Source organism: Toxorhynchites rutilus, chromosome 2 (assembly GCF_029784135.1).
Source record: "Toxorhynchites rutilus septentrionalis strain SRP chromosome 2, ASM2978413v1, whole genome shotgun sequence".
Classification (NCBI taxonomy): domain Eukaryota; kingdom Metazoa; phylum Arthropoda; class Insecta; order Diptera; family Culicidae; genus Toxorhynchites; species Toxorhynchites rutilus.
Window position 1 is genome coordinate 250,773,778 of NC_073745.1, and position 24,053 is coordinate 250,797,830.

Below are 24,053 nucleotides of genomic sequence, written 5' to 3' on the forward strand. Positions count from 1 at the left end.
TAAAACTGCATTCTTCTTCTCTCTTTATTCTGGTTCAAGCGTAGCTGCACACATACATCCGTACACGATGGATGATATTTAGACGGATTGTTTAGATCAAAGCAACCGACAAACTATTCCCTATCAAGTGCGAATGTGTTGAATGAACGTTTTAAACGGTGAATGTTACCGGTGAACACTGTTGTTTAATTATGGGACGATGAACAGTTAATGAATAAAGTGCGATTCACATACAACAAACACGTCACGTTCACGTCCCGTCACGTCACGATACGTCAATGATTCTACCATGCAATTCTCATGAAAACATTCACATATACCAGCAACGTAACGACCCGTCAGCATACGTTCAACGAAAACGACCGGCAGGGTTTGTAGAAAAGAATAATTGACGGAGACGGACGGCTCGTTTGGTTTTTGTCTGGGCTTTGTGTCTCGGCTTTTGTTTTGATTTGGTTGTACTGTAATTTACATCTACATCGACATTAAGCTAATTGAACAGATCTGTGATGCAAACCGTTTAATTAGACATTTTTACCTCTAGTTGGACATTTTTGTAAACATTAAGTTCGGGGCCCAAATTATGGCCCCACATTGAAAGTCGCCACCAGTCGCAAATGTCCAATTACTGGTCAAAACCGACTCCAATGCGACACTGAGTGGTGCCTCAGCATATCGCTTTATAAGTAACTTACTGTACTTTTTATGCCAACATATCTCTTAGCTCCAAATTTCGGAGTGAAAACCATTCGCGACTAGTTGAAAGAATTATTCTTTTTATTATTATTGTTGCATAAGGGTCGGAATGATTCTAATTGAATTTTTCAAAATTTAGAACTGATTCTAGGCATGCTGATTTGAAAGAGGGCATTGCAATTTAAAATTGTTGTAGGTGGCGACACCATGAATAAAATTAAATAAATCATTCGTTTGGCATTTGACATGACGGTGCTGGTGGAAGCATTGACTGCATGTGTGAATTGGTGGAGACGTTGACGGAACGTAGACGTTCTTCTCCGTAACGTGCTATGTGAATCGCACATAAGATGGAAAAACACCGAAATGTCATATGACATTTTTAGGTCGACGGTACTTTGACTGTTCATGTTATGATGTTCATTAATGACATACATACGTCTCCATAATTAGTGATACGATGGTAACCATTACCAAGACTGATTTCAACAAAACACCATGACGGTCAGACACATTTTCACTGTATTTTTCCCTTTTCCATTAATCGCGATTGCTGTGATAATTTTTCGATGTATTCATATTTTTATTTTCCATTACTCGATACAAAATTACTCGATTAAAAATGCAGGTATTCGATTATTTTAATTAATCGCACTATTAACTGACGTCTCTAATCATTTCCTCTTTCGTATTTGGACTGCGGACAAAGTAAGTTGTGTTCGCTGCTTAATTTTCCCACATTACATTTTTCATCTCGAGCTGACATCACTACACAAACCATTGAGTTATTGTTATTATACCGATTGAACTTTAGTCTATTTTTGTCCGGTCAAATGGGTCCCCCTTTTTGGATTCATTGCAATCTGTGTTACTATCTGTTCGCCAGGAAAGATCGTAAGTTTTATCAAATGAATTGCCTCCATGTTTTATGCAAGAATTGTATGGCTCATACGCGTGAGTATGCACTTCCGTTATAACATTCAATTCGAATAACCGTTCCATCCATTGAAGATCGTGGAACATTTTGTCCAGTGTGCAAAAGACAGGGAGTAAAGTTCCTTGAAATTTCCAATACGGTAAGACTAAAGCATAAAGCACTGGCTTTCATAAACGAATAACTCGCTTATATTTTCAGATGGACAAGAAAGTGAAAGCACTTTATGACCCGGATGTTTCCAAAATCCTTGACCAGGCAATAAAAGCTACAAATTTCCAGCTAAAACAAAGACAGCACCTTATTGAACAAATACTCACCACTGTAAGTATGACACTAGTACTTGACATAATTTCAAATCAGTAATTTTTGTTTTACAACATGAAGGAGGAAAAATTGGAGAAAGCGGAAAAAATGGAACAAATCATGAAGGCAAAAATATTCGAGGCCCAACAGCAATACGACAAGGCTCGCAGCCAGCGTCGTAGTATGCAGGAAGCTCTCCGGCAGCAACTGAATTCATCCCCGGAAGATCTACAGAACTCCCAGAAACAACAATCTAAGCGGTCATCATCAGACTTTTTCAACAGCAACTCCAACAGCTCCGACAGCGATTGGGATAGTGGTATCAAAAATACTACAGGCGTGAGTATTTGTAAAAATGGACAATAATTTCATCGTTAACTTACACGTTTTATTACAGGATTCCAAAGATTCGTTTTTAAATATGAAGGTACTTTGGAAAAATTATATTGTGTTCATAAATAAATATCGTTTCAGGGTGCGAAATATCGTTTCAGGGTGCGTCAACTTCGACAAAATCCATTTGCTCAATGACCGACTTCGATGCTAATTCCAGCCATTCTAGCGAAATGTCTGAACAATTCCATAGGATGAATATCGGTCACATATGAGTATCCTGGTACTCAATATTTTAAACCGTTTTACGTTTTGAAGAAATAAATATCAATATCTTTTGTGAAAGAACAACGATAAAACATCTTTTTGATGCGCGTAACCAACAGAAGTTGAAGACCGCCACAAACTACAAACCTTTTCAATGCTTGCAGACATTCCATGCCAAACCGATTTGGCAGTTCTCAGATTTCGCGAAAAGTGGTGGTTTTGTTCCTTATCCCAAAATAATAGATCCGTATCTTTCTTAATTTTTTTCATTAAGGTGCCCATATCCATTTTTGGGTGGTTCGAAAAATATTCGTTTCCCCCTTTTTTTAGATGACTTTTTTGGAACATTCATAACTTTTGAACTACTGGGCAGATTTAGATGATCGACGTATCAAATTAAAGCCAATTTGTTAGTCCTCTTTGACAAGCACAACGTGAAATGGGCCACGTTTTTTTATATTTTTTCTTGAAAGCTGCGTTTTTTCTACAATACATCCAAAAATGATAGAGGCCGACAGAGAGATCGACAAGACTATCATGCGCATAACGTTTGCCTTAACCTCCCTGTACTCGCGCATAGGTCTGACAGACTGAGAATCAATAAGGTGGCTGAATCAAATGACTATTAAAATTGAATGAAGTTAAATAATAAATATTTTCTGGAGTTTTTTCATTCAAACAGAGAGAGTGAGCAGTGAGCAGCTGCGATGTGTTTTTTTTTGCGTGAGAGAGTGTGCGCGTTTGCGTCAGGGGTATACCTAAAGCGCGATTCACATACAACATCTACGTCACGTCACGTTGCGTCAATTATTCTTCCATGCAATTCCTATTGAAGCATTCACATACACCAGCGACGGCAAGTCGAAGTTCCCGTTGCCGGTGTATGTGAATTTTTGCATAAGAACTGCCTGGAAGAATAATTGACGCAACGTGACGGGACGGAACGTGAACGTGACGTGGATGTTGTATGTGAATCGCACTTGAAACGTCAAATCCCTCATATTGCCAGTGTACCCAATATGGCTGCGGTTCACTGACATTTTGGTTCTGTCAATAACTGTTGTATACAACTCGGTCCGGTTATATAGTCGAATAGTGGCTAACTTTAAACTCCATGTTAAATGTGAACACCTCCATGTGAAACCGAAATATGAAAATCGCTTATGCAGTTACAAATAAAGCAGCGCATTTTTCTTTATTTTTACTACCTCCGTGATTTCAACGATTTCAATCCTCGCAAATGATATGTTGGTGAACAAATGACGCCATATTGATTTTGATTTTGGGTAGCCTATATTCAATTGATGTCTAACCCCTGCTTTGCGCGTGTCTTGTGTGTGAGACTGTTTTTGTTTATAAAGGTGAGGAACGCTCTACCAGCCTTGGACCTGATCAAAAAATATAATTATTAGAAAATGAATATTTTCATGTATTCTCACAACTGCAATTTCTAGAATTTCGTAAGGAGTAACACATGAATTCCACTTTTTTTTAGCAAAACAATTTTTTTGCATGTAATTCTATTTTAGCATCGATTTTTTCTTGTAACGGCGTTGTATTGGGCCACCACCTGTGGCCCTAAATTCTCGTTTGTTGTGTGCTAGTGTTTTTTTTTTGCCTTTCACCTCATGTCAATCCAAATCTGTAATTCAACAAAAATCATTATTGTTTTGCCAGACATTTCAGCTTTAGCATATGGTATAGAAAGTTTGGTATAGGGCCCTATTATAGAAATCGAGTTGATAAGAATTTTGCTCGTTAGCTCTGTTTTACTGTTATCGAAATCGAGCAATTCGATAGCACCGAGCGAGTGTTTGGTTCGCTTGTTGCATATCTTCAGAGAATTATTTTGTTTTGGTTTGCGTCCCCGATATTTTCCTTTGGGAAACATTTCAGAAACACTTAAATATATGCAATTTTCAACACATGTTCGTTTGTTTTGATCAGTATTTGTTTTACGGTGCTGCCGAAATAGTCTATACAAGGTAAGTGTACAATCCAGCATTATTTATATAAATCATGTTATAATTTATAATGCAGAACCTACTTCCAGCGTATATTTCAGTGGTTGAAAACGAATGGACAGACAAATCACCAGCAGTTTGAACGACTCGTTGAACCAATAAAAGCGAGTGTAAACATTGCTCGAGGTTTTTGTGGAGGCAGTTCAAATAGAATGGGAGAAGTGGGAGAAATTCAGTGAAGAGCTTAATGCACTGAGACCATCAATGCGTGTTGGTTCAGAATGGCAGAAAGTAAGTGTTTCTTCTACGGTACATATAACTTTATAAGTAAATTTGATCATATTCTTTGAATTACTATCAACCGAATTTCCTACCTAAAAAACAGGAAGTGGGTTATATCTATGGTATAACCGCAAGGGTGACGTAGGACTATCGTTGATTTAGAGATCATTTGTTTGAAGTTGAATCTGAATTCATTCTGAATGAATGAATATTTGGAGAACTTCGAAAACGAGAGCGTTACGTTGGAGCCACAAGGTTTTATGCATCCAATATTGGATACGGAAATATCCTACTGATGGGGAAGAATAATCTTCAGAAGCTATCCTGTTAATTGCGATTGATTGAAAAATCACAAAACCAAATGTATTTGGTCACAGTGTTTCATGGATAGAAAACATTAAAATAAACTCTTTCACATGAATGTAATTTTAAATTCCCAGAGGAACTGGCAGATTATTTTCAGTAACGATTAGATATTTCCACATTTTCCTCGATACTGGAAGCCCACCAGTGGTTAATGCTAACTCGATAACCATCTGTTAATAGCACTTGATTGAAACATATTTGGTCACAGTGTTACATGGATAGAAAACATTCAATTAAACTCTTTCACATGAATATATTTTGAAAATTCCCAGAGGAACTGGCAGATTATTTTCAGTAACGATTAGTTATTTCCACATTTTCCTCGATACTGGAAGCCCACCAGTGGTTAATGCCAACTCGATAACCACCTGTTAATAGCACATGATTGAAATATATTTGGTCACAGTGTTACATGGATAGAAAACATTCAATTAAACTCTTTCACATGAATATATTTTGAAAATTCCCAGAGGAACTGGCAGATTATTTTCCAGCAATGATTAGATCTTTCCGGAACTTTCCCGATGCTGAATGGCATCCTAACGGAAAGAGTTCTGCGCGTGTATGTGTCGATCCTTCACCGTCCACCTCCTCCAGCACGTTAGGCAACGATGTTGTCTTGTCGATGTCCTCACGAAAAATGAATGTGTCTCACCACCAGAATATCGCTTAAGTATGCTTTTTGTGTGTGATTGAATCGAGAGAAGGTGTGGTTTACGATGGCAATTTGGAAGGCAAACTAGAGGGGAATGAACTCTCTGAGCTCGGAACTTTCGGCGACTGAGCAATAATCGATTGCGGGCGCATACAATATTGGATACGGAAATATCCTACTGATGGGGAAGAATAATCTTCTGAAGCTATCCTGTTAATTGCGATTGATTGAAAAACCACAAAACCAAATGTATTTGGTCACAGTGTTACATGGATACAAAACATTCAATTAAACTCTTTCACATGAATATATTTTGAAAATTCCCAAAGGAACTGGCAGATTATTTTCAGTAACGATTAGATATTTCCACATTTTCCTCGATACTGGAAACCCACCAGTGGTTAATGCCAACTCGATAACCACCTGTTAATAGCACTTGATTGAAACATATTTGGTCACAGTGTAACATGGATAGAAAACATTCAATTAAACTCTTTCACATGAATATATTTTGAAAATTCCCAGAGGAACTGGCAGATTATTTTCCAGCAATGATTAGATCTTTCCGGAACTTTCCCGATGCTGAGTGGCATCCTAACGGAAAGAGTTCTGCGCGTGTATGTGTCGATCCTTCGCCGTCCACCTCCTCCAGCACGTTAGGCAACGATGTTGTCTTGTCGATGTCCTCACGAAAAATGAATGTGTCTCACCACCAGAATATCGCTTAAGTATGCTTTTTGTGTGTGATTGAATCGAGAGAAGGTGTGGTTTACGATGGCAATTTGGAAGGCAAACTAGAGGGGAATGAACTCTCTGAGCTCGGAACTTTCGGCGACTGAGCAATAATCGATTGCGGGCGCATACAATATTGGATACGGAAATATCCTACTGATGGAGAAGAATAATCTTCTGAAGCTATCCTGTTAATTGCGATTGATTGAAAAACCACAAAACCAAATGTATTTGGTCACAGTGTTACATGGATAGAAAACATTCAATTAAACTCTTTCACATGAATATATTTTGAAAATTCCCAAAGGAACTGGCAGATTATTTTCAGTAACGATTAGATATTTCCACATTTTCCTCGATACTGGAAGCCCACCAGTGGTTAATGCCAACTCGATAACCACCTGTTAATAGCACTTGATTGAAACATATTTGGTCACAGTGTAACATGGATAGAAAACATTCAATTAAACTCTTTCACATGAATATATTTTGAAAATTCCCAGAGGAACTGGCAGATTATTTTCCAGCAATGATTAGATCTTTCCGGAACTTTCCCGATGCTGAGTGGCATCCTAACGGAAAGAGTTCTGCGCGTGTATGTGTCGATCCTTCGCCGTCCACCTCCTCCAGCACGTTAGGCAACGATGTTGTCTTGTCGATGTCCTCACGAAAAATGAATGTGTCTCACCACCAGAATATCGCTTAAGTATGCTTTTTGTGTGTGATTGAATCGAGAGAAGGTGTGGTTTACGATGGCAATTTGGAAGGCAAACTAGAGGGGAATGAACTCTCTGAGCTCGGAACTTTCGGCGACTGAGCAATAATCGATTGCGGGCGCATACAATATTGGATACGGAAATATCCTACTGATGGAGAAGAATAATCTTCTGAAGCTATCCTGTTAATTGCGATTGATTGAAAAACCACAAAACCAAATGTATTTGGTCACAGTGTTACATGGATAGAAAACATTCAATTAAACTCTTTCACATGAATATATTTTGAAAATTCCCAAAGGAACTGGCAGATTATTTTCAGTAACGATTAGATATTTCCACATTTTCCTCGATACTGGAAGCCCACCAGTGGTTAATGCCAACTCGATAACCACCTGTTAATAGCACTTGATTGAAACATATTTGGTCACAGTGTAACATGGATAGAAAACATTCAATTAAACTCTTTCACATGAATATATTTTGAAAATTCCCAGAGGAACTGGCAGATTATTTTCCAGCAATGATTAGATCTTTCCGGAACTTTCCCGATGCTGAATGGCATCCTAACGGAAAGAGTTCTGCGCGTGTATGTGTCGATCCTTCGCCGTCCACCTCCTCCAGCACGTTAGGCAACGATGTTGTCTTGTCGATGTCCTCACGAAAAATGAATGTGTCTCACCACCAGAATATCGCTTAAGTATGCTTTTTGTGTGTGATTGAATCGAGAGAAGGTGTGGTTTACGATGGCAATTTGGAAGGCAAACTAGAGGGGAATGAACTCTCTGAGCTCGGAACTTTCGGCGACTGAGCAATAATCGATTGCGGGCGCATACAATATTGGATACGGAAATATCCTACTGATGGGGAAGAATAATCTTCTGAAGCTATCCTGTTAATTGCGATTGATTGAAAAACCACAAAACCAAATGTATTTGGTCACAGTGTTACATGGATAGAAAACATTCAATTAAACTCTTTCACATGAATATATTTTGAAAATTCCCAAAGGAACTGGCAGATTATTTTCAGTAACGATTAGATATTTCCACATTTTCCTCGATACTGGAAGCCCACCAGTGGTTAATGCCAACTCGATAACCACCTGTTAATAGCACTTGATTGAAACATATTTGGTCACAGTGTAACATGGATAGAAAACATTCAATTAAACTCTTTCACATGAATATATTTTGAAAATTCCCAGAAGAACTGGCAGATTATTTTCCAGCAATGATTAGATCTTTCCGGAACTTTCCCGATGCTGAATGGCATCCTAACGGAAAGAGTTCTGCGCGTGTATGTGTCGATCCTTCACCGTCCACCTCCTCCAGCACGTTAGGCAACGATGTTGTCTTGTCGATGTCCTCACGAAAAATGAATGTGTCTCACCACCAGAATATCGCTTAAGTATGCTTTTTGTGTGTGATTGAATCGAGAGAAGGTGTGGTTTACGATGGCAATTTGGAAGGCAAACTAGAGGGGAATGAACTCTCTGAGCTCGGAACTTTCGGCGACTGAGCAATAATCGATTGCGGGCGCATACAATATTGGATACGGAAATATCCTACTGATGGGGAAGAATAATCTTCTGAAGCTATCCTGTTAATTGCGATTGATTGAAAAACCACAAAACCAAATGTATTTGGTCACAGTGTTACATGGATAGAAAACATTCAATTAAACTCTTTCACATGAATATATTTTGAAAATTCCCAAAGGAACTGGCAGATTATTTTCAGTAACGATTAGATATTTCCACATTTTCCTCGATACTGGAAGCCCACCAGTGGTTAATGCCAACTCGATAACCACCTGTTAATAGCACTTGATTGAAACATATTTGGTCACAGTGTAACATGGATAGAAAACATTCAATTAAACTCTTTCACATGAATATATTTTGAAAATTCCCAGAGGAACTGGCAGATTATTTTCCAGCAATGATTAGATCTTTCCGGAACTTTCCCGATGCTGAATGGCATCCTAACGGAAAGAGTTCTGCGCGTGTATGTGTCGATCCTTCGCCGTCCACCTCCTCCAGCACGTTAGGCAACGATGTTGTCTTGTCGATGTCCTCACGAAAAATGAATGTGTCTCACCACCAGAATATCGCTTAAGTATGCTTTTTGTGTGTGATTGAATCGAGAGAAGGTGTGGTTTACGATGGCAATTTGGAAGGCAAACTAGAGGGGAATGAACTCTCTGAGCTCGGAACTTTCGGCGACTGAACAATAATCGATTGCGGGCGCATACAATATTGGATACGGAAATATCCTACTGATGGGGAAGAATAATCTTCTGAAGCTATCCTGTTAATTGCGATTGATTGAAAAATCACAAAACCAAATGTATTTGGTCACAGTGTTTCATGGATAGAAAACATTAAAATAAACTCTTTCACATGAATGTAATTTTAAATTCCCAGAGGAACTGGCAGATTATTTTCAGTAACTATTAGTTATTTCCACATTTTCCTCGATACTGGAAGCCCACCAGTGGTTAATGCCAACTCGATAACCACCTGTTAATAGCACTTGATTGAAACATATTTGGTCACAGTGTTACATGGATAGAAAACATTCAATTAAACTCTTTCACATGAATATATTTTGAAAATTCCCAAAGGAACTGGCAGATTATTTTCAGTAACGATTAGATATTTCCACATTTTCCTCGATACTGGAAGCCCACCAGTGGTTAATGCCAACTCGATAACCACCTGTTAATAGCCGCGCGTGTATGTGTGTGTAGCGATGTCTTCCCAGGGAACCGTTTGTGGCATCACTCTCCTCCTGATAGATTCCCTTCTGGCCTAGGGTGCACAAACAGGCTCTTGGTGACACCGTTCATCCGCGCTTTCATGATAAATAAAGAGCTTCACCGCAACAGCGACAACATGCTCCAATCGCTGTTCAATTAGAACTGAGTGGATAGAAATGAAAGACGTAGTCCTACGTCAAAATGATTATTCCTGCTAGCGTACATTATTACGGGTTACTTCTGTCAGAAATTTTCTTTTTTATTGCTATACGATACCAAACTTTCTATACCATATGCTAAAGCTGAAATGTCTTGAAAAACAATAATGATTTTGACGTGGGACTACGTCTAACCGGAATATATGGAGGTTAAAATGAAAACCTAAACACAGAACATGCAGGAAAAAATGAAAGATTTCGAATGCTTATAGCTCGAACATTTCGTACTGGATAGGAGAGATGTTTGCATCACTTGATAGGGAATATTTCTACGCATCTATCGCAACTAACAAAATGTTGTTTTGACGTAGGACTACGTCTTTCATTTCTATACCGGGGTGTAAAATCAAAGTTTCGAAAACGAAAGCGTTACGCCGGAGACCGAGATTTTGAGTGTTAATAGCTCTTAAACAACTGAACGAAATGGTATGATAAACACTTCATTCGAAAGATAAAATGTCTACGCGTTCTATACTTCTTACTTTCTGATCCAAAAACTTGTTTCAATAGTCTTAAATTTGCTTTTAAAACAGGCTATTGAAATCACCAATCGGTATATAAGCGAGCGCCGCTCGGAAATCCACTCAGTTCTAATTGAACAGCGATTGGAGCATGTTGTCGCTGTTGTGGTGAAGCTCTTCATTTATCATAAGCGCGGATGAACGGTGTCACCAAGAGCATGTTTGTGCACCTTAGGCAAGAAGAGAATCCATCAGGAGGAAAGTGATGCCACAAACGGTTCCCCGGGAAGATCTCGAAGCAGCCGCTACACACACACACACACATACACGCGCGGAATTCTTTCCGTTTGGATGCCATTCAGCATCAAGAAAGATCCGGAAAATAATCTGCCAGTTCCTGTAGGAATTTAAAAATACATTCATGTAAAAGAGTTTATTTGAATGTTTTCTATCTATGTAACACTGTGACCAAATATGTTTCAATCAAGTGCTATTAACAGGTGGTTATCGAGTTAGCATAAACCACTGATGGGCTTCCAGTATCGAGGAAAATGTGGAAATATCCAATCGTTACTGAAAATAATCCGCCAGTTCCTCTGGGAATTTAAAATTACATTCATGTGAAAGAGTTTATTTTAATGTTTTCTATCCATGTAACACTGTGACCAAATACATTTGGTTTTGTGATTTTTCAATCAATCGCAATTAACAGGATAGCTTCTGAAGATTATTCTTCCCCATCAGTAGGATATTTCCGTATCCAATATTGTATGCGCCCGCAATTGATTATTGCTCAGTCGCCGAAAGTTCCGAGCTCAGAGAGTTCATTCCCCTCTAATTCCAGTATCGAGGAAAATGTGGAAATATCTAATCGTTACTGAATATAATCTGCCAGTTCCTCTGGGAATTTAAAAATACATTCATGTGAAAGAGTTTATTTTAATGTTTTCTATCCATGTAACACTGTGACCAAATACATTTGGTTTTGTGATTTTTTAATCAATCGCAATTAACAGGATAGCTTCTGACGATTATTCTTCCCCATCAGTAGGATATTTCCGTATCCAATATTGGATGCATAAAACCTTGTGCCTACAACGTAACGCTCTCGTTTTCGAAGTTCCCCATATATTCATTCATTCAGAATGAATTCAGATTCAACTTCAAACAAATGATCTCTAAATCAACGATAGTCCTACGTCACCCTTGCGGTTATACCATAGATATAACCCACTTCCTGTTTTTCATTAGATAAACAATTGAATAACTGTAAAATATTAGGCGTTATCTAAACGCCCTAACTGCATCGTTTTGATTGGCCCGATTTACGGTTTCCCTAACACAGCCATCAAAACCAAGCAGCCTTGGGGAAATCGGCATTGCAAATACATGAAAGTAGGGGGACTTTTGTTCTCATCGAAAAATGTTCCCTGACACAGACTTTAAAACCAAGCAGCGAAATCGGCATTGCAAGCACACGAAAGAGCCTAGAGGCGAGTGAACTGAAAAGTTTAAACCCTCTTAAAGCCAAAAAGAAGAAAAAGAACACACGAAAGTAGGGGGAGCTTTTGTTCCCACCGAAATGTGTTCCCTAATAGAGATTTCTAAACCAAGGTGCCTGGAGAAATCGGTATTTCAAATTCATGCAAGTCGGGGGTATTTTTGTTCCGACTGGAATGTGTTTCCCTAACACAGACTTCAAATCCATGAAGCGTGGGGAAATCGGCATTGCGAATTCATACAAATCGGGGGTATTTTTGTTCCGATTGAAATGTGTTTCCCTAACACAGACTTCAAAACCGTGGTTTCTGGGGAAATCGGCTCTGCAAATAAATGCAAACTGCGAGTACTTTTGTCCTCGCTTGCCTTTGTGCAGAGTGGAATATGTCTGTCCTAACATGATCTTCTAAACTTAGGAACCTGGGAAAATCGTGCAGCCACTAGAAGCGAATGAACTTCCCAGTTTCAAGCAAATTCGAGATTCGAGAAGTATGTACACTTTTGGGATGTAAACTTCAGAGGGAAATGTAAAATAAAATAATCGTTTGATAATTTTTTTTTGTCTTTATTGGAAAGATTTTCAGCCTTAGGCTGGTTCATCAAACGTTTGATAATTCTTCCGTACATATATTTTGTTCTAGTCATCATACCAAACGTAAAAGGTCCGTCATTAAATTTACTTGTAACGAAGAACAATCAATCACAATAAATGAATTGACTTTACACGGCATTTGTTCATTTTTTTCACTCACAGAGCAAATATATTGAACTCAATTGAATTTGGAAACTGTTTCATTCAATCAAGAATTTAATCAATACAAACGAATGATTGCTCAGCTAAGGTAGTTCCACGTGAACCTTGCGGTTATATCATAGATATAACCCACTAATTTTTTTTTTAAATTACAGATTTGAATTGACATGATGTGAAGGGTCAAGGAAACACTAGTGTAGAGAGTCAACCGTCTTCTTGTGTGTCCGCTTCGTGAATCCCCGTCTGAGTCGTGGATCACTTCGTTGCGCCTATTCGCTGTCACTTCCCCTCCGTTATGACAGTTCATACACGATCAATCAATTATGAGTCATATTGGGTAAATGTTTTACCAAATCAAGATTTCCTAAAGGCGTAATATACTACAACCTCCCTTTTTGTTTAGAAGAAAAGAATGCGCTCAGTTTTTACTCAACAAGTTATATTATTATTTCAATAGCATTTCAATTATTATTTAGTTATAAATTAAATGGGTCAATGCGGCAAATAATCACGGAACTTCGCTGGTTGCTTTCTGATCCGCTCCGTTGATGCGGTTGGAGTAATCACTTCGGATCCAGGAATAACTGCTTCTACATCAGGTGCAGGTTCTGAGTGAGCGACATTCTCCCACAGTGCGTCTGATCCACTGCCATCTGTAGGTTCCGGCTGGACTGGAAGCTGAAGTTTCTTCAAATGGGATGAACTTCGTCTGTATTCCTTGCCCGTTCACTTGCATTTTATTACTGTATCTGTGCCTTTCTTATGACAAACGACAAATTCCTCATTCGCAAAATCTGTATCAAGCTTGTTCGATTTCCTCATCCGTTTTACCAACACTTCATCTCCTTCTTCTATTTCGCTCTCCTTTGCTCCACGTCGCCTATCTGCATACTCTTTACCTTTTTGTTTAATTATAGCATCGTTTTCTCTCACTTCCGCCTCTTCTTGAAAAGTCGAGATTGTTGGTAGCTTACTCTTGATGCGACGCCCAAACATGATCTCAGCAGGGGACTTCCCAGTTGTGGGATGTTTAGTGGAGTGGTAGGTTAGTAAGTAATGGCATAGTTCTTCCCTCCAATCACGTCCAAGCTCATGCGCAATGCGAAGCCTTTTGAGGATGGAACGATTTTGTCGCTCGACTTCCCCGTTCGATTGAGGCCAATACGGAATTGTGTTCGAAAGCTTCACGCCGTGTGAATCACAGAACTCTTTGAACTCAATGCATTCCGAGCTGAACTGTGGAGCATTATCAGCTTTTAGCAATGCCGGAATCCCGTATCGGCTAAACATAACCGACAGTTCCTTTATCACATCACCCGCAGTTGTTTTATCCATTTCACATATCTCCATGAAGCGACTATAGCAGTCGATCACGACTAGGAGAGACTGTCCCTCAGGAAGAGGGCCAAGAAAGTCTATTGCTACCGTATGCCATGGAAACTTCGGAAGCTGACTCCTTTGCATTGGTTCTGGAGCCTCAGGAGCCGCTACTAATGTACAACCTCTACAATTTTTCACCAATTTCTCCACCTCTACGTCAATTTTCGGCCACCACACTGTCGTGACCAGGGTCCCGCAATTTGGACGCCATCTTAAAATTTAGATTGCTTCGACCTGAAAGGCACTTTCCACACCAAAAATCGTACACAGAATGAGCTCTCAACTCGATGCTATGCATCATCCAACCTCGAGAATCGAATTCTCTCGCGCTTAATTATCTCTCTGGGCTCTCGTTTTCCTGAAGTGATGCCAGATTTACGGCAACTCGTAAATATTCGAAATGTCACCGTATATTGTAGAAGCTGGTACTTGAAGACAATCTTCAATATTATTGTGTTTTCCTTTTATTGCACGGGATTTTATTTCTTTATGCGTTTATCTTCGTACCCAATAAAATTCCTTTCTAAACATAAATGGAGCTCTCTGAAACCATTGTCGTTCATCATTTTCAATATTTTTAACATCTATGGGGAAAGTCCGCCAAAAATCTGAACTCCCTGTTCTCACATCGGAGTAAAGAGAATCGTTTTCTTCTCTTCGGCTCGCCCTTCGGCAATCATCGTTCTCTTCGAACATCTCTCCTTCCGGTAGATCTTACGTTTGAGAAACTGTGTTTTCCGACACTGTTATTTTGAGTGTACAAGAAATGGGTTAATTGCAAACTGAAGGAATTAATTATATATATAGCTGTATATTATTTAATGCCAGCTTTATTTCCCACACACACATTGTACCTAAGGTGATTTTTCATCATTGTTATGCCCGGGTGTCCTTCGTGGGCCGTTTGTAAGACTTGCTTTCTTAGGGATTCCGGTACTACGATGCGGTCCCCCCGAAGAAGGACACCTTGTAGCTCACATAACTCATTAACTAAAACTCGATAGGCTACTGGAAGATTTTGGGTATTATCGTCCAATAATAAGCCCAGAATTTCCTGAATTTCCCGATCATTCCTTGATGCTTCCCTTATTTCATTCCACTGTAGAGCCGATGAGCTTACTGCATGCATAGCAACTTCTCTAACAAAAAATTCTTCGTTCGAATCAAAAGGAATTGGGCTCAATACAGATAAACGTGACAAAGGATCTGCTACATTGTTCTTACCCGATATAAAAACAACCTTATAATCAAAGGCTTGTAACCGCAGCACCCATCTTTCAATGCGAGCGCATGGTTTAGAACGCACGGAGAAAAGGAAACCCAACGCCTTGCAGTCAGTGAATAAATCGAATGATTTGCCCAACAAATAGTATTGGAACCGCTCGACAGCCCAGTAACGTCGTTCTGTTTCTGTCAGTGATTTAGACGCGTAACTGATAACTCGATGTTGATTGTGGTTATCAAACTGAACCAAAATCGCACCAAGCCCACATGGACTGGCATCAGCTATCACTGCTGTACGGTCTTCCACTCTATAAAAACCTAGACATTTGACATCTGCCATTGCTTCCTCGATAACTTGAAAAGATTGAGCCTGTTCCACATTCCATTCGAATTTGGAGTCTTTGTGTAGAAGTTTCCGCAGAGGCTCGTCAATTGAGGACAGCTTTGGAATATACCTATTCATATAATTGGCGAGCCCAAGGAAACTACGAACTTCCGCTTCGTTGCTAGGTTCTCTGAACGACAATATAGCATGTGTTTTAACTTTTGAAGGCCTAATTCCGTCTTGAGCAATTTTGTGCCCCAAGAAGTCGAGTTCAGTCACCCTCAGTTGGCATTTGTCCCAATTGAGTTCTACACCTCGATCATTCAGTCGAGATAGAACCTGCAATCACAAAAGAACACACAAAAAGAAAAAGAACAACAACTTTCTCTATGTAAACTATTTGCTTTATTCGTATCAGGATGCTACATTACCTTGTTAAACCGTTCATCGTGTTCATTAAGATTCTGCCCCTCAACGATCACATCGTCGAGATACCAATGTGCTCCCTCGCAGCCACTGAGAATTTCGTCCATCGTCTTTTGAAACAATTCAGGTGCCGTCACCAAACCAAACGGCAAACGCTTGAAGCGGAAAAGACCTCGCACAGTGATGAAAGTAGTTGCATCACGAGACGCCTCGTCGAGCTCGACTTGAAGAAACGCTTCCTTAATGTCTAGCTTGCTCCACAAACGTCCTCTTCCGAGTTTCGCCAAATAATCCTCGATAACAGGCATGGGATGATGTTCACGCAGTACCGCTTCGTTTACGCGGCGCAAGTCGAGGCATAAACGGGGTTCCCCGTTGGCCTTACCGACCACAACTAATGGTGATACCCACGTTGTAGGACCTGTCTTAATTTCGATTATGTCGCGACTCAACATCTCATCTAGCTTTCTTCCAACGGCTTCTTCAAGTGGGATAGGAATCCTCCGCATTGGCTGAAACACTGGCACGGCCTGAGGGTCGATGCGAATATGTACTCTGATGTCCTTGATCTTCGTGAACGGCTTTGCTTCCACGCTGTTGACATTCAAACCGACTCTGAGCACTCCTAATTTCTTAGCGGTTGAATCCCCCAGCAAACACCGTTGCCCCCCTACAACAACAAAAAATTCGGCCTGAACACAATTCTCTCCAATGACAATATCTGCTACGAATGATCCTCGAATTGTCAACACGTTCTGGCTTCCATAAGCACGCAAAACTCGAGTACTGCCTCTGGTAGATGAAACTACTGAAATTCTCTGCTTCTTGAAAGCCTCCCAAGCATCTTCAGTGACGAGATTGGCATCCGCCCCAGAGTCGACTAACATTTCAACACGAACTCCGCCGACCGTACATATGATGACGTTTGACTCATTGCCTGAATAGAAGGCAAATAAACCTTTGTCTCTTCATCACTTCCGAGTTGAGGAGCCGATTTCTCTGATCGTTCCACATCCTCCACTGCTTGGATGTGTTTGTCGGCTTCACGGCCCGACGAACGATTTGTCTTCCGACACAGCCTCTCGAAATGGCCATAGCTCTTGCAGCTCCGACATTGCTTTCCCCGTGCTGGACATGCAGCTGAAACTGCAATGTGTCCCGGACGACCGCAGTTAAAACAGGATTTCTCGGTTCTTACATATTGCGATGCAGATTGTGGTTTCTTACGTTTTATCTGCTCCACCTTGAAAACTTTCTCCGAGGGCTGCGCCGTAGACATGTCTTCCACTTGCTTATCCACTCTTTCCTGTGCGATTCCCAGTGCCTCGATTTCGGGGAAACTTAAATCCTTCATCAGAATTCTACGCCGTACCTCGTTCGAAGCGCATCCTTCAACAACTGCGTCCGTGAGGTAAATCTCGCTCAATATTAGACTGATTTCCGAGCCATACTTATCGAAATCGCACTCTGCAACTTGCTGTTTCAGACGAATGATGAAATCGGCGAAACGTTCTCCCCGCGTTTGTTTCACAGAACGGAGCTTGCGTCGTTCTGACGTACTTCGGTGACGAGGCTCGAAGAACTCGTCCAATCTTTCTATCGCTAAGTCGTACCACTTCGGTTGCAGTGCCACCAACGGAACATGGTCGTGGTCTTTCAAATTTTTGAACACACGCTGCAAAGCCGGTCCACCAAAATGAAGCAGTTTCGCCCGCATGGCATGTTGATCTGTGATGTCGTAAGCCGCGAAATAACACCACAGTGCTTCCTTCCAAGTTTTCCACTCTCGCGCAAGCTTACTCGCTTCGATTTGGTCGCAATGGAAAGGTGGTATTGGCCGTGAGTCCTGCATCTGAAATGACAGTGAAATACGAGACCATTATTTCACTCTTCACCAACACATTTATGCAGTTGAACTTGCAACAACACAAAAACATCGGCAGTAGATACTAAAGCGACTCACACCAACCACATTCCACATTCCAACTCAGGTGGATTCTATAAACCCACGCCTTCTATTGAACAGGAGAATCTACTAATTCTCGCTAACACATACACAGGAGCATTCTCGCAACACTCGCTCTTCGATCCGGGAGATCCTTCTGATCTCCGCCACAAAAATTTATATTATTTCCGCAACCAATCACCGGAGAGTCCTCTTGACTCTCGCATAAAAATCGTTTTTTATGTTTACAAGGGAAATCTACTTTCCGCTTCATCACGCACGGCGTTATAACCTCAACGAAAATTGCTTCGCCATTCTGCGCCATTTTCATAAAAAAACGAAACACTGGCGTCACAAAAACTTTTCTTTCTCGACGCCTATTCCCGTAAAGTGCAGCTTTTCCCGTCCGACTTTGGACACAGGGAGTTTTCACTTCGAATTTCAACTGTTTTATCCCATAATTACCTTTTACTCTTCGTATTTCCACTTGGTTTGTATCCTCGTCGCCAGATTGTAGAGAGTCAACCGTCTTCTTGTGTGTCCGCTTCGTGAATCCCCGTCTGAGTCGTGGATCACTTCGTTGCGCCTATTCGCTGTCACTTCCCCTCCGTTATGACAGTTCATACACGATCAATCAATTATGAGTCATATTGGGTAAATGTTTTACTAAATCAAGATTTCCTAAAGGCGTAATATACTACAACTAGCACACAATAAGAATTTAGGGCCGCAGGTGGTGGCCCAATACCATAAATCTATTGACGCCGCTACAACAAGAAACTAAAAGACGCTAAAAGAGAATAAAATGCAAAAAAAGACGGGTGGGTAATGTCGGGGACATAACCGGAGTGACGTAGGACTATACAAAGGGGACAGCTATTGCTAAATATATATTTTAAATTTATTGTTTTATTTTCTTCTCCTATGTGAATACCTACCTATCTACCTGACAAATGGATTAGTTTACTGTTTACTCTTTATGAATATGTTGGGGTTCTGAAAAGAACCTTTGGTGTTGTGTTTTTGCGTTTTTTTACAAACTTGATTCTTGATTTTTTTCTGAAGGCTTTGTACTTATTAAATGTTCAACGCCGGGCATCTTTCGGCGTATGCACATATCGTACAATCAAAGTGATGGCAGTGATAGGAAATGCATAGGTGGTCATCAGCTCATTCACTATCACATATTTCACTATTGAGTACATTACCGTACCTTAAACTGTGGTTTCGGAGACGAATGAATTGTAAGATTTGTAATCTCCGTAAACAAAGTAAATGAAAATGAAAAAGAACTGAGGTTTTGGAGACGAACTCTACGATCTGTCGAGAAATAAACGAGCTATAAGCGTTCTGAAAAACCAACAGTAATTACACGGATGGATGACATTCGGATTAAAGTCCTTTAAAATAAGAACAGAGCAGCAGGAAATACATAGCCTTAGTTATTTTTCTATACAATGCAGATGTAACGTCAGTCAATTTTCAACATCAGTTATCAACCAAAGAAAGCAGTTCTTGCTACCAAGGAAATTCGTTAATGCCATCCTGCATACAATGTGGTGTAATTTGAAGCCACTTGTAATTCATGGGTTTGTTAAAACTGAATGGCATTGTGAAAACTGAATGATCAATTTAAAAGACCCCAACCACCAATAAGTTCAAGAACAAGCATAAACAAAATAAATCAGTTTATATTATATGTCATATTATGTCACTTTAGAATGCATTGGTGTTGTGAAAAACTTTTAATAACTCTTCTTTGAAAGGTTTAATGGCCCTGAAAAGCACCGTGTTGTACGGTGGCGGTCTATCTGCTGCCGTTTTGCGATTGCGTTTGCCACTCGCTGAAACTAGTTGTAGCCACCGAACCGAATGTGCTCTGTTCTGTAAGCGGGTTTTCTTATTGTCGTGAGCAGCTTCGCAAGCCAACTCGAGCACTCCGGCGGCCGAAATTCTATAACCGCTATTAGGTATACTGGTGCTCAGGCACCAATCCGTTGATGCGATGTGATGTGAAACGATGCCATACAACCACCCTGATTTACGGTTTGAAAGAGATATATTTTTCAGCGGATCCGCGCGTTTTGTACTTTAGCGGTACACGATTACAGGATAGAGACAAATTGGCAAACTCAGCCAAAGGGGCGAGTCCAACGAGACGAACGAATGAGCGTTAAAAGGCAGCGATGGCAAAAAATACATTCATTACGATTTGTTCGCTCGTTGGATTCACATGCAGGCTAAAAAGGGTCCTTTTCAGGATCACAAAAATATCTTTAATCTAAAGAGTTTATTGTTTTGTTATTATCGATATCCTCATATTGTTCGGCTAAACCTTCCTGTTTAACGATTGCGTTTGCCACTCGCCACAGCTTTCACAGTTGGAAAATTTCTTCCCATCCAGCTTGTGACATGTTGTACAGTAAATTATATTTAATGCGACGTGCCGAAGCACCACTCAGTGTCGCATTAGAGGCGATTTTAACCTGTAATTAAACATTTGCGATGACAGTGGTACAGTGTCGACTTTCAATGGGGGGGTCATAATTTGGACCCCGAACTCTATGTTTACAAAAAAGTCCAAATAAATATGTCGCATTACAGGTCCGTTCAATTAGCTAAATGTCGACTGTACTTTCAATCTAGAAGCAAGTTAAGAATTGGTGAAAATTGAATAATCGAGAAAGTCCCCAACCATCAATAAGCTCAGAATAACTGTCAAATTCTCATACTCATCATATCCTGGAAAACAAATTATGAAAAAATCAATTTGTGTTTTATTATTATTTGGGATATTGTTTCAGAAAGCATTGAACTGTATTTCGTAACTCTCTAACTCTAACTCTTTTTTGGAAGGTTTAATGGCCCTGAAAAGCGCCGTGTTTTATGGAATGGTTCCAATTTAGAAAACTTAGTACTCGTGGTTTTGAAAAAAAACCACGCCCTTGATGCCGCCTTGTTCTGGATTTGCCACCAAAGTAGTTTGTATAAAGAACAAGCTTTTTTCTTATGCTATCTGCTGCCGTTTTGCGATTGCGTTTGCCACTCGCCACTCGTTGCAATTGCCTGTTGTTGTCTTGATGTCCACCGAACCGAATGTGGTCTGTTCTGAATGCGGATTTTCTTATCGTCGCGAGCAGCTTTGCCAGCTAACTCGATCACTCCGGCGGCCGAAACTATATATCGCCGACTAGGTGGACTGGTGGACTGGTACTAACGCGCTCGGCCTAGCTACCCTTGCGGAGCAATTGTCGAATACACCTACGGGAAATTGCAGACCAACACGGTTCGAGCGGGATTTTGCCTTTCCCTTTACCTTTTCTCCTTTGCCATGTCCAGACATGGCTGCTTGTGTTGGTTTGTTGATGTGATGTGATGCGAAACGATGTGGTGTACGGTTTGGATGAGAATGATCGTTACGGCAGCGGAGCGGGGATTTTTAAGCTGACTGGCTGGCTCGAGAATTACGCATGTGTGAGACTGCGACCAATGTTTCGTTCATTTTTTTTCTTTTTCCTTTCCAATCGTGCTTCATTGCATTTCGCTGCTGCTCTGGTTGTTCGTTTTGGTCGATACGATTTGAGGAGCACAAAATGGACCAATCAAAAATGGGCACATAGTGCATTTGAACAATGCTTGATATTTCACAATTATTCAATTATTTATCTCAAGGAAAATGAAATGTTATTCGTTATGATAGACGCGTAGATATATTTCCTATCAATTGATGCAAAAACCTTTGCGATCTATTGAGAAATGCTCGAGTTATAAGCGTTCCAAATCTTGCATTTTTTCCTACTTGTTCAGTGCCTAGATTTCCATTTCACCCCCTATATCTTCCGGTTAGACGTAGTCCTACGTCAAAAATGTTTTGCTAAAAAAGTGGAATTCATGCATGACTCCTTACGGAATTCCATAGATTGCAGTTGTGAGAATACATGAAAAAGTTCATTTTCTAATAACTGTATTTTTTGTAAAGCAAATTGTTCCATGATGTCGTTTATATTACACATCCATGTATGCATTATGCTCACTAAGCTTCATTCGTTGAGGGAATATCAGTTTTCGCCAAAACATAACCATATTAGCACTTTTGGAAATATAGATATTTATAATTTTCATAACAGATGTCTCAAAAAAAGATTTGGCATCCTTTCTATAGTGCTTTGTGAAACATTTCAAACTCGTTTCAAAATATTTCAGCACCAGCACAGACATTCGAGCAGAGTAACGAATCGAGCTGTTTTCCTCGATTTCTATAATTCCAGATTTTACTCGGTGTGATAGTGATAGTGATTGTATCGAATCCTCGATTCGATTTCTATAATAGGGCCCATAGTATAGCAATAAAAAAGAAAATTGCTGACAAAAGTAACACGTACTAATGTACGCTAGCAGGAATAAGCAATATTTAGGTAGGAAATTCGGTTGATAGTAATTCAAAGAATATGAGATAAAATTTACTTATGAAGTCATATGTATCGTAGAAGAAACACTTACTTTCTACCATTCTGAACCAAGATGCATTGATGGTCTCAGTGCATAAGCTCCTCACTGAATTCCTCGCACTTTTCCTTAACCGGGATTCTATTTGAACTGCCTCCACAAATACAACGAGCAATGTTTACATTCGCTTTCATTGGTTCAACGAGTCGTTCAAACTGGTGGTGATTTGTCTGTCCACTCGTTTTCAACCACTGAAATATCCGCTGGAAGTAGGTTCTGCATTGTAAATTATAACATGATTAATATGAATAATGCTGGATTGAACGCTTACCTTGTATAGACTATTTCGGCAGCACCGTAAAACAAATACTGATCAAAACAAACGAACATGTGTTAAAAATTGCATATATTTAAGTGTTTCTGAAATGTTTCCCAAAGGAAAATATCGGGGACGCAAACCAAAACAAAATAATTCTCTGAAGATATGCAACAAGTGAACCAAACAACTCGAAAAGTTCTGACACTTGTATTGATAGCTGTCACTCGCTCGGTGCTATCGAATTGCTCGATTTTTATAATAGTAAAAAGGGCTAACGAGCAAAATTCTTATCGCCTCGATTTCTATAATAGGGCCCTATATATCTCATGCACCTTCTGTTGTTTTCCGCAAACCATTGCACGAGCTTTTGTTTACCTTTCGGACATGTACCGATTAGGAATTGCCCTCCAACATGACGCGTACTCCGTCACAGCTACTCTCTAGGGGTACCATCGGTTGCAACAGCCGTTGCAATTGTTCACCTTGCACAGTCAGGTGTTGTCAGCACGTTGGTCGACTCTCCACTTTCGCTGCAGCCCCGACATGATTTGTGTGCACTGCTCACGGCATACCAGATCCTCTCGTCGCGTCACATCTCCACAATATTCCCGACATGAATTGCAGGCAGTCCCTCGCTCCTTTCGGTGAACCAGGGACAGACGAAAATGACGTGCTCCGGTGTTGTTTCCATATCTTCACACTCAGGACAGAGGGGTGCGTGCCCGAACCGATGTAGATATTGCCTGAAGCAGCCATATCCAGACAGAAACTGCGTTGAGTAAAAGTTAACCTCACCGTGCTTCCTGTTCAACCAGGTCGATAGTACCGGTATCAGCCTGTACGTCCATCTACCGTTTTCTTCCGTATCCCATTCCTGCCCTATCCTTTGTCCAACGACTACACTCTCATCAATTTCCGGATACCTCTGGTTTCTCGCCGCTTGTAGCGCTAACGACTCGCATCGCCCTTAATCGGAATGTGCTGTTCAACTTCCTCCTCGGTTTTGTGATGTGCCATCTGGAGCTTTACCCTGTCCATCCA

At 40.3% G+C, this 24,053-nt stretch overlaps 2 protein-coding genes across 4 annotated transcripts; one reads left to right on the top strand and one right to left on the bottom strand.

Moving 5' to 3' along the window:
• The first annotated feature begins 1,247 nt into the window (after window positions 1-1,247).
• On the top strand, window positions 1,248-2,581 carry LOC129771042 (RING finger protein vilya-like). Of its 3 annotated transcripts, XM_055774313.1 has the most exons (7): window positions 1,248-1,404; window positions 1,511-1,650; window positions 1,708-1,772; window positions 1,832-1,954; window positions 2,018-2,275; window positions 2,334-2,363; window positions 2,431-2,581. In XM_055774313.1, the coding sequence occupies exons 2-7, from the start codon at window positions 1,530-1,532 to the stop codon at window positions 2,542-2,544; spliced, it is 711 nt and encodes a 236-aa protein (XP_055630288.1). In that variant the 5' UTR covers window positions 1,248-1,404; window positions 1,511-1,529; the 3' UTR covers window positions 2,545-2,581. The 3 variants fall into 3 exon arrangements, with proteins under 3 accessions (XP_055630288.1, XP_055630286.1, XP_055630289.1); XM_055774311.1 differs by lacking the exon at window positions 1,248-1,404 and having other exon boundaries at window positions 1,426-1,650; XM_055774314.1 differs by lacking the exon at window positions 1,248-1,404 and having other exon boundaries at window positions 1,426-1,650; window positions 2,411-2,560.
• Window positions 2,582-13,439: 10,858 nt separating this feature from the next.
• On the bottom strand, window positions 13,440-14,282 carry LOC129766806 (uncharacterized protein K02A2.6-like). The gene is made up of 2 exons (XM_055767402.1): window positions 13,692-14,282; window positions 13,440-13,634 (listed from the first exon to the last, which is right to left on the bottom strand). Exons 1-2 carry the CDS (start codon window positions 14,280-14,282, stop codon window positions 13,440-13,442), a joined length of 786 nt encoding a protein of 261 aa, XP_055623377.1.
• Window positions 14,283-24,053: the final 9,771 nt, after the last annotated feature.